This window comes from Canis lupus, chromosome 16 (assembly GCF_011100685.1).
Source record: "Canis lupus familiaris isolate Mischka breed German Shepherd chromosome 16, alternate assembly UU_Cfam_GSD_1.0, whole genome shotgun sequence".
Lineage (NCBI taxonomy): Eukaryota > Metazoa > Chordata > Mammalia > Carnivora > Canidae > Canis > Canis lupus.
Genome location: NC_049237.1, coordinates 27,153,348 through 27,165,390, shown reverse-complemented (window position 1 = coordinate 27,165,390; position 12,043 = coordinate 27,153,348). Strand labels below are relative to the sequence as shown.

The 12,043-nt window shown below is 33.6% G+C and overlaps 1 protein-coding gene across 1 annotated transcript in view; it reads left to right on the top strand.

Moving 5' to 3' along the window:
* Positions 1-10,556, top strand: part of ADAM9 (ADAM metallopeptidase domain 9) — a 136,566-nt gene extending 126,010 nt beyond the window's left edge. The window contains 4 exon segments of the mRNA NM_001195402.1: positions 423-564; positions 1,969-2,056; positions 8,611-8,678; positions 10,414-10,556. Of these exon segments, the coding sequence (NP_001182331.1) occupies positions 423-564; positions 1,969-2,056; positions 8,611-8,678; positions 10,414-10,507 (392 nt within the window). The 3' untranslated portion in view covers positions 10,508-10,556.
* The last annotated feature ends 1,487 nt before the right edge of the window (positions 10,557-12,043 follow it).

Here is a 12,043-nt window from a genome sequence, read left to right as displayed (position 1 = left end):
ATGTCCTTATAATGGAGTTTTGTATACCTGCATAGAAAATGAGGTGGTTTTCTATGTATGGTCTGGGGAGATACTTAGATAAGTGAAAAAAATGATGTGCTGAATAGCTTTTTTGATATGGTACCTTGTGTGTAAGAAAGGGTTGGCAATAAAAACATACTTTATTTTTTGCTTGTATTTACAAAGAAACATTTTAAGATTGTATAAGAAACTAATGAAAATGATTATCAAATGGGAAGGCAAAAATGAAGTAGGTAGGGATGAGGTATAAACCAGACTTCTCAATATATTCAGTTTCTGTCAGTTTCACTTTTGAACAATGTGAAAACTAATAGAAAATATTTATAATCACCTAGTATGTTTTAGTTAATATGTGTTAACTTCTAACTTAATGATTATTAATATGAAATTGTTTTCTTTAGAAAAGAATACTGCACTGAGAGATGGACTTCTGGTATTCTTCTTTCTAATTGTTCCCCTTATTGTATGTGCTGCTTTTGTCTTCATCAAGAGAGATCAACTGTGGAGAAGCTACTTCCAAAAGAAGAGATCACAAACATATGAGTACTGAGATTTTTTTTTTCTTTTAAGTTCATATAAATAATTTGAAGTAATTCTTAATGATGATAGTGATATCATAGGGGTTGGTTTAAAAATAGGGTTCTAAGATTTAGCAGGGGTTAAAGAAAAGTGGTGACTCAGCCACCTCTTATCATGGTGAGGGAGAGGATTACAATGAACAGCCTGTATGCTACTGAAAATGGCCCTTTAGGGTTCATGTTGCTGGACATTGATTTCTGATAATTTTGGGCTACAACTCCTTAATTGGGCTTCTTAGTTCGAGATTAAAATACTGGATAAAGATAAAAAGCATAAATGTCAAAACTATTTTCTTTTGTCTGTTTCAAGTATTAATTCTTACAGAGGAAGAGTATTTCAAATATTGACAACATGTTTTGTGAATTAGAAGTTCTTAAGAAATAAATTTTGATGGAAGGAAGGGCTATCAAAATTCAGACACCTGACATTTCTGGTCTATGTGTTGGACTTTTGTATGACTGTCTCTCAACTGTCACTTCTAACATATTGGCATTAGAATATAACATATATTAGCATGGCCTTGTAATCAGATCCTAAGTTCAAGTTTCAGTTTTGTCATTTGCTAGAATTATGAACTGGAATAAATGAATAAAACTCTGAGCTTTAGTTTACTTCCTCTGAAATAGGAGTAATATTACCTGTCTCTTAGTATTGATGTGAGGATTAAATGCAAAAATATTAACAAATAAAATCCATAGCACATTGCTGGTATAATATAATTACTCAAAAACTAGTTTGTGTTAAAATAAAAAAGGCCAGCTTATTATAATAATGATTTCTTACTTAGTACATAATATTTTGCTAGAGTATCCTGATGTTAGCTTTAATTTTTAATATAGCCTAAGATTTATCTTCTTATTCTTTCTTTCTCTTACTTCCTTTCACACTCAAACTGACCAATCTGTAGATAATTCTCCAGTCTCCATTTCTGAAATTTTACTTCCATAACCATAGCTCTCTCCTTACAGCTGTCTCTCCTTAGTTGATAACCTTTCCTACCAGCGTCTTTGCTCCTTACACTATTTTTTAGAATGACTACTTCATGTTTTGTGTATTCAGCCTAATAATATGCATTTATTATTTGATTTTAGGAAGACCTGAGGAGAAAAGTTTTAGAAATAGTGGCCTAATTGGCTAAATTTTATGGTTTCTTAGAATTTCAGGTTTTTTAGTTGTAAAATGGGGCTAATAAAACTTTCTAATATGTAAGGATTAAAAACGTGTGAATGCTGTTAAAAAATGCCATAAAATTTTAGCTATCATTATGATCATCATTATTTTATAATTGAGAAAATGCAAGGTATACGTAACATATCATGTAGAAACATTCTAAACTTACTTTAGCTCAAAAATAATTGTCTCTTTCAGATCAGATGGCAAAAATCAAGCAAAAGCTTCTAGACAACCAGTGAGCGTTCCTCGACATGTTTCTTCAGTGACTCCTCCCAGAGAAGCTGTAAGTTTAAAACAACAACAAAAAAAATTTTAATATTATGGTATCACATTGCAAAAATTTAAAAAATAATTATTACATGGATATAGCAATAACATGGATAATTTCTTAAGAATATTATTAACTATAATCACCATGCTATACATTACATTTTCATGATTTATTTATTTTGTAACTGGAAGTTTGTACCTTTTACCCCCTTCACCCAATGTCATCCATCCCCCACTCCCACCTCTGGCAACACCAATCTGTAGTTCTCTGTGTATATGTGTGTGTGTTTTTTTTTTTTTTTTTTTAAATTTTTATTTATTTATGATAGTCACAGAGGGAGAGAGAGAGGCAGAGACATAGGCAGAGGGAGAAGCAGGCTCCATGCACCGGGAGCCCGACGTGGGATTTGATCCTGGGCCTCCAGGATCGCGCCCTGGGCCAAAGGCAGGCGCCAAACCGCTGCGCCACCCAGGGATCCTTGTGTGTGTGTTTTTAAGATTCTACATATAAGCGAGATCATACAGTATTTGTCTTTCTGTCTGATTCATTTCACTTAGTATATTGCCCTCGAGGTTGATCCATGTTATTGAAAATGGCAGGATTTCCTTCCTTTTTATGGCTGAATATAGTATTTTATTTATTTTATGTATTTTTTCATTTATATATATTATATATTAATATATATTATGTATTTATATATTTACATATATATTTTTTCATATATATATATATGTAAAGAGAATGTGATACATAGATATATTCTCTTTCTCTTTATCCATTCATCCATCAGTGGGAACTTGGATTGCTTCTATGTCTTGGCTATTATAAATAATGTTTCTGTGAACTTGGGATTGCAGATCTCTTTTAGAGTTAGTGTTTTTGTTTTCTTTGGATAAATACCCAGAAGTGGAATTACTATATAATGCAGTATTTCTATTTTTTAGTCAGATTGTTTATTTTATTATTGAGTTGTATGAGTTCTTTATATATTTTAGATATTGACCCCTTGTTAGATATATGATTTGCAGATATTTTCTCCTATTCAGTAGACTGCCTTTTCATTTGTTAATGGTTCTCTTTGCCATGCAGAAGCTCTTTAGTTTGACATGGTCTCACTTGTTTATTTTTGCTTTTGGTATCAAATCCAGAAAATTCCCTCCAAGAGCCACTCTTTTTAGAGTTTTATGGCTTTGGGTCATCCATTCAAATCTTTAATCCATTTTGAGTTAATTTTTGTGTATGGTGTAGGATAGTGGTCCAGTTTCATTCTTTTGCATGCGGCTGTCCAATTGGACAGTATGATTTATGATTTCCCAGTATGATTTATTGAAGAGACTGTTCTTTTCCCATGGTATATTCTTGGCTCCTTTGCTGTAAATTAATTGATCATGTATGTATGGGTTTATTTCTGGGCTCTCTTTTCTATTCCATCGACCTATGTGTGTGTTTCTCTGCTAATGCTGTATTGTTTTGATTATTATAGTTTTGTAGTATAGTTTGAAATCAGGGAAGTGTGATGCCCCCTTCATTGTCTTTCTTCCTCAAGATTATTTTGACTATGCAGGGTCTTTTTCTACTTTCTACTTCTGTGCATTTGTCCATTCTAGATACCTCTTACCAATGGAATCATGTAGTATTTGTTCTTTTATGTCTGACATTTCATATAGCACTGTCTTCAAGGTTCATCCCTATAGTAGTATATATGAGAACTTTATTTATTTACATATCACGTAATTATATATTTATGTATATACAAGATTTTGCTTATTCATTCCTCCATGGATGGGTGGTTGGATTGTTTCTACCTATTGGCTAATGTGAATAGTGTTGCCCTGAACATACATACACACACACACACACACACACACACACACACGTACTTGTTTGAGTACCGACTTTTTTTTTTTTTTTTGAGTACCTATTTTCAGCTCCTTTGGATGTAATACCTAAGAGTAGAATTGATATGTTATATCATGAATCTATATTTAATTTTTTGAGAAACCACCAAATGGTTTTTCCACAGCGGCTACACCATTTTACATTTCTACCATGAGTGTTCGGATTTCTTCCCATCTTTGTCAACACTTGTGATTTTCTGCTTTGCTTTGTTTTTAAAATTTTATTATAGCCATTTTAGTGGACGTTAAATGGTACCTTGTTGTGGTTTTGATCTGCATTTCCTTAATGATTAGTGATGTTAAGTATCTTTTCATGTGCTTATTGGCCATTTGTATATCTTGTCTGGAGAAAGGTGTATTCAAGTCCTTTGCCTATTTTTAAAATTGGGTTGCTTGTCTTTTTGTTGTTGAATTGTAGGTCCTGGATATTAACACTTGATCAAAAATATGATTTGTAGATATTTTCTTCCATTTTGTAGGTTGTCTTTCATTTTGTTGATAATGTCTTTTGGTGCACAAAAGTTTTTAATTTTTATGAAGCCCAATTTATCTTTTTTTGTTGTTTGAGCTTTTGATATCATATCTGACAATCCATTGTCAAATCCAAAGATGTGAAGATTTACTTGTTTGTTTTAAAAGTTTTAGTTCTTATATTTAGGTCTTTGATCCATTTTGAGTAATTTTTGCATATAGTATGAAACAGGGGTTTAACTTTTTTTTTTTTTTTAAGATTTTATTTATTTATTCATGAGAGACACACACAGAGAGAGGCAGAGACACAGGCAGTGGGAGAAGCAGGCTCCATGCAGGGAGCCTGATGTGGGACTCCTTCCTGGGACTCCAGGATGATGGCCTGGGCTGAAGGCAGGCGTTAAACCGCTGAGCCACGCAGGGATCCCTGACTCCTTTCTTTTGCATGTAGAAATCCACTTGTCCTGGCTCTATTTCTTGAACAGACTATTCTTTATTCATTGAATGGACTTAGAACCTTGTGGAAAATCAGTTGCCTATAAATGTATAGGTTTATTTCTATTCTTTCAATTCTGTTCATTTGGGCTCTACTTCCATATTTCTGGCAGTTCTACACTATTTTGATTATTGTGGAGTTGTAATGAGTTTTGACATTGCAAAGTTTGAGTCCACCAACTTTTTTTTTTCTTTTTCAAGATTGTTTTGTTATTTAAGGCCCTTTTGATTCCATATGATTTGACAATCTACTTTTCCATTTCTGCAAAAAAGGCTGTTGGAATTTTTATAGGGTTTGTGTTGAATCTGTGGATCACTTTGGGTTATATTGACATATCCTGACAGTATTATGTCTTTGAATCCATAAACACTAGTTGTCTTTCCACTTATTTAGGTCTACTTTAATTTTTTTCAGCAGTGTTTTGTAATTTTCAGCATACAAGTCTTTGACCTTTTTTTAAAAAAATATTTTATTTATTTATCAGAGAGAGAGAGCACGTGAGCGAGAGAGAGAGAGAGAGAGAGAGAGAGAGAGGCAGAGACACAGGCAGAGGGAGAAACAGGCTCCATGCAGGGAGCTCGATGTGGAACTCGATCCCTGGTCTCCAGGAACACACCCTGGGCTGAAGGTGGCGCTAAACCACTGGCCACCCGGGCTGCCCAGTCTTTGACCTTCTTGGTTAAGTTTATTCCTAGGTGTTTTACTCTTTTGGATGCTATTGTAAATGGAACTGCTTTCTTAATTTTCTTTGTGGATTTTTCATTGCTGATGTACACAAACAAAACTGATTTTTTGCATGTTCATGTTACATCCTGCATCTCCTCTGAATTCATTTATTAGCTCTACTAGCTTTCTTGTGGACGCTTCAGGGTTGTTGTTGTTTTTTTTTTTTTAGGATATTATTGGTGAATGGAGGTAGTTTTCTTCTTTCCAACTTGAATGTCTTTTATTTTCTTTTCTTCTCCAGTTGTTTTGGCTAGATTTTCCAGTACTGTGTTGCATAGTGGTGGTAAAGGCAAGCATCCTTGTATTCCTGATTTTGGGGGAAAAACTTCCAGTTTCCTTAGCATATTTAAATACTTCCCCATATTCCTGCAGTAACATCTTTCATGTTGATGGTGAGAAGTCCCTAAAGCAGTTCCTGATAGCTATTTTTAAAAGGCTTTCAGCTGTCAGTAGTTAGAGTCCTTATGTATGAGATTGGGAAAGACCATCTCTCTTAAATCCATTTTTTAAATATTAATACAGCAATATCAGCTTTTCTTTTTGTTTAATATTCACCTTATGTCTTTTTACATGCAACTCTTGTCTTTATGTTGTCTCTTATAAAGAGAATATCTTATCTTACAAATTTTAAAAAATATTTGTCTTTTAACTGGAGACTTTATGTTGAATACAATTATTAATATAGTTTTTCTACCATATTATTTTTATGATCTCATTGTTTTCCTGTTCCTTCTGTTTTCTCCCCACACCACAAAGCTTCTATCTTTTTGGATTGATTTAGTTTCCCCCTTGCCCCATTTCATTTTTCTCCTCTGCTAGTCGTTACACACATTGTTAGATAAATTAGATTCAAATCTATTGGTTATTTGTGATAGTTTCTTGTAGCTTCATTATATTTTTAAACGTGTTCATTTCTTTAAACAGTTAAAAATACCTACTTTTTTGTGCTTTATTTGATCATTTTAATGTGTGCAGTCTTGGTTCTGTGGTTTGTTATTTCTGATTCTTGCAGTGGCTCATTAGTGTGTTTTGCAATACTGATTGTAAACTGGTATTCTTTTGAATTTTACATAGGAGAGTTATTTCAGTCCTGAATTATAGTGAGTTCCTACAGAGAGTGTGTATTGGCCACATGCAGTCAGTCTTCTATGCCTTTAAATTAAGATTTTTGTTGGTGTTTTTTTGGGTCACACAAGTGTTATGAACTCTGCCCCCAAAGCCTTGTGAAGATGGATATATGGTTAGAAATTCTCCATGGAGATGATTTTCTTTTATTCCCCTTCTATCAGTACCAAGGTCTCTATTTAGGCAGTTTCTCTACTGTTCTTTGGGACAGGTGTTTTGTTATTAAGTTAATCCAGTGAGAATATTGCTCTTGAGGGGCGTAAGCTTTATATTAGGTCTTATTTTGGGCAATCCATCCAACTCAGGCTCCAGGTTTTGTCTTCTACGTCTATGAATTACCTGAAAACACATAATGTAGACCACCAAGGATGAAAGATATTCATTCATAGGAAGAATGCTGCTACATACTCAGTACTCTTTCATACTGTCTTATTGTTTTTGGTCTTTAAGATGTTTCTTACTCCCTAGTAACTCATTCAGGCATTAAAAAATGCCTATTAATATTTTAACTAGCATTTTATGTACCCTTTACTTGGAACACTTTAGTTCACTGTTTGTAATAAGCATGTATTTCATGCTTTTTAATAATTATATACCAGTCCATCTTATGGATTTATCATAGATTTGAAAACTGATTATTTCAAATCTTGTTACTACAGAAAAATGCATCATCAAGGATCCTTCAACGGGTCTTTGCATATGTGTAAAAGTATATGTCAAATAAATTCCAAGAAGTAGAGTTTAACTATCCTTTTAAATAAAGTACTGCTTTGATGGGTTGGTGGAAAGGGAATGAGACACTTTCTTGAGTACCTTCTCCATTTACAAAGTATAAGCAAATCATTCTTTGGGGCAAAAAAATAGACTACCTGTTCCACAGCAGGACCCAGAGAATGTTAAGCTATTCTCCCAACGCTGTGCATATTCTTTTTTTCCTGAGAGAGAGAAAGAGAGTGTGCGAGCAGGGGGAGGGGCAGAGAAACAATCTTAAGCAGGCTCCATGCCTAGAGCTTAATCTAACAATTTCACCACCCTGAAATCATGACCTGAGCTGAAATCAAGAGTCTGATCCTTAACCGACCAAGCCACCACACTGCATATTCTGCTACTCATAGAACTTTAGAAAACAGCAGTAGTGGACAACATTTTGGTCAAGATCACATCATTGGTGATTTAGTAATTCCATCTGACCTTCCCTAACTGTTCCCAATATAATGTGGTATGTGGTATTCTTACTTTTACTTTCTTATTTGAGGCTTATCTGTATACTCTTATTTGTTATAGACTCTTGCTGTATTGCAAAACTTCATTCCATCTATCTTGTCAAGGAAGGACTATCATGAATCCCAAAACTAAGGGTTATAATTTAGCAGTATTTACAATGCCAGTTGGTACCAAACAAGTTTGGCGATACATTTTTGGAAGATTTTTATTTAAAATACGTTGATAGAGGTGCCTGGGTAGCTCAGTCAGTTGAGTGTCTGGCTCTTGGTTTCAGCTCATGGTTTCAGCTCAGATTATGACCTCAGTGTCCTGGGATTGAGCCCCATGCCAAGGCTCTGTATTCAGCATGGAATCTGCATGGGATTCTCGCTCTCCCTCTCCCTCTGCACCTCACACCCTGCACATCTCTCTCTCTTTCTCTCAAGTAAATAAATAAATCTTTTTAAAAAATGTATCCCACATTCAGTGGCAACGTTGTTGAATAAGCAAAATATTTTTAAATGTCAGCATTGTAAGTCATCTATTCATTGATTTTAAATATATTGATTACTTTCATATAGAAAATAAACTGTATAGAACACATACTTATGAGCGCATTGTGGTAATAACTGTTTTTTCCTTTGTAGCCTATCTATGCAAACAGATTTCCAGTACCAACTTATGCAGCCAAGCAGCCTCAGCAGTTCCCCTCAAGGTCTGAAGTGAATTCACTTAGATTACTTAACCAGAATAAAACCCAGGGTTAATGTCTTAAGATTTACTCTTGTATTTAATTTAACACAAGGTATTTATTGCCAGTAGTTTAGATAGAACACAATTTTTAGAAAAGCTTTTAAGAACTCTTTGTTAGTTTTGTCATATTAGTGCGGTGTCAACATGCAATTTTAAAGAAGCCTGAGCAAGATAAGCAAATGGTGCTGCAGCCTTTGAATGTACCTAAGATTCAAAAATAAGGGCCTTTAAAATACCCAGCATTGGCAAACCAGATGGGTTAGTCCTATTAGGAATAGCTAGAAAAGCTAGACAATGTAAGAAAAAATGTGTTTGAAAGCATGAGAGAACTACCAAGGAAGTGAGGAGGAAGTGTGGGGCCCAGAAAAAGAAGGCAGTCCAGAGGTAATCCCAGCTTTCTGGAGACACTTTTCTGTCCTGGACATGTCTGCCAATTCTGAATGTGAGAACTGAGAGGACAGGAAGCTGAGGAGAGCTTGTAACAGATTCACAGGGCTGAGGGAACAGAAACTGGAGCCCAGGCAAGGAAAAGGTACCCTGGCGATCATTCCAGGCTTTGTGTTGGGACCCAGTGGTAAGGGTAAACTAGATCCTCAATTTATTTCTACAATTTTTTATGTTTGGTTCCCCTGTCAAAAGAGCAGACCTACAAGAAAAGAATATGTGACTAAAACAAGAAAAGCCATATACCATAGAAACATACTCAGAGGGTAATCAGTGAGTACCATTATCAGACACAGACTTTAAAATGACTATAATGATTATGTCACGGAATTAGTAGTTAAGTTTGAGAATTTCAGCACAGAACTATAAATTCTAATAAGAGAATCATGTGGCAGTTCTAAAACTGAACTGAAACACAGTTCACAGTTTCTGAACTGAAACTGAAAAACTGGCAGTTCTAAAACTGAAAAACACAAGCACTGAAATATTTCAGTTCTCAATGGCTGGGCTTAAAATCAGCAAGTAGGATCACTGGCTATGCTATTTTGCAATATATAAAATGCATCTTACCCCTCCCACCCCTAAAAGTCCTTCAAATTACAATTGTATCACAACACTGAGGAGTGTCCTCTTGGTATAATCTTTAATATGTAATCAGAGTGCACTGAAATCCAGCTGCTCATCAAGAGAGGGATAAATTATGAGACAGATATTCACCAGGTAATATTCTGGTGTGGTACTGGAGTAGAGGAATACTAGAATTGGATGCAAAGGGTGAGGAAGAATATAGAGGTTAAGGATAGGTATAGAAGTTATACCAGGTTTAATTCTCAGAGTGGATGTTATATTTTGAATTGAGTTGGAATTTCAGCTTTATTTATGTAAACAGGGAGCTAGTGACCTCACTTGTCTTTTACAATTTATCTTTTTAATTTCATTTGCTATTCCTTTTACAAATGTATAAATCAGAACTGTCATACAATATTTTTGATTATAGAATAGCATTACTTTATGTAGTAAATCCATTTTAGAGTCTTGATTGCATCCTTTAACCATGCATATAAGATGAATAATAATCTCCGAATACAGTGTACTCTTAAGAATTGTCAGCAAAAAAACAAAAACAAAAACAAAACAAAACAAAAAACAAGAATTGTCAGCAGTGTTAAGGATGCTGTTGTTAGGCTTGTAATGATGTAGTATTATTTTATTCAGTTGAAACACATGATTAACTGTCTTTTTTCCCCTCACAGGCCACCTCCACCACAACCGAAAGTATCATCTCAGGGAAATTTAATTCCTGCTCGTCCTGCACCTGCACCTCCTTTATATAGTTCCCTCACTTGAATTTTTTTTTTTTTTTTTTACCTTTACTTTTGCAGACATCTTCAGGGAACTGAGCTAATCTTTTTTTCTTGATATTTTCTTGAAAATCCTTTCTTCCTGCTGCAACTATGAATGAAAACAAAATACCATAAAACAAACTTTACTAACACAAAAAAAAACAGAAATTGAGTAGTGGGAATTGAGAAATATAAGACATGCAATAAAGCCAGGGAAATTAGAATAACATTTCCATTTCCATTACTGAATAAGTCTTATTCAGTCATTCTGTGAAGTTAATGCACCGAACATGGATTATGTTATTTTAAACATGGTATTGTAATGATTCTTAAGTTTTGTCATTAAGTACTTAAATGTAATTCTGAAATTTGACCTTAGTTGCCATTAATGTAGTTTCTGGTTGAACATGTGATAATCTAATACCTTAAAAACTAATTAGCTGTCAGTAATATCTAATATTTTTCATCTTGCACGGACTTATTAATCATCATATGCTAGAATCTTGTCTATCTCATTCACTACACAAATAAAGGAATATTGTCTTCAGAAGAATGCGCAAAACCCACAATTTAGATATCATGATCTTATTTTGAATGTACAAAGTATACTAAAAGTGTATGTGTGTATTCACACACAGTTTTGTCTTCCATTTTTATGATCATTCTATGGATAAATGATTCTATGGATTCTAGGGATAATAGAGTCTATGGATCTATCTATGGATAATGAATATTAGAAAAATTAATTTAATAATAGAATTTCTATTATGAATCATGTTAAAGCATGGCATTCTTTTACAATAGCATTATTTTAAATAAATTAAACTTTAAGGTACGGAGTATTTAATAGAACTAATCAGATATGCTGTTGATACATGGCTGTAATAAAGCAGGAGCTTTTATAATATCTTCAATCAAATTGAGATACCATAAAACCACTTGAGAATTTCATGAGCACTTTAAGTTTAAAATCTGAAACTTCAAAGCTTGCTATTAATATAATTTAGAATGTTTACATTTACTGAAGTGTGCTGGATCATGTCTCCATTGACACTAATGTTTTCAAAGAAATTAGCCTGGAGAAAAGAAGTTAGAAAAAGTTTTTCTTAGATAAATGCAAAAAAGCTAGTGAGGCGTGTAGGAGTTACTGTTCCAGCTGTGTAAAAAATGAATTTTTACTTTGGAAAAAATGATATGGATGGTAAAATTTTAAACACTCAAAAAATTTTCGTAACCTTTCATAATAGAATTTAATAATCGGTTTATTAATTGAATTTCATTAGTTTTTCAAAAAATCTTGGTTTGTGTATATATACATATACAAATATAACATTTGCAATAAATAAAAGACTTGAAATTCTGTTTTGTGTTGCCCAGTAACTTCCTAAATATCCAGCTATTTATAACCTTATTAATTTAAACATCATACTAATTTTAGATAAAACTACTAGTTAAACTTTTGCAGATATTATCTCACTAATTTTCAGGCTTCTGCTAAATTGTGCACAGTAGTGTTTTTGTTATTAAAGGAAAACAGATT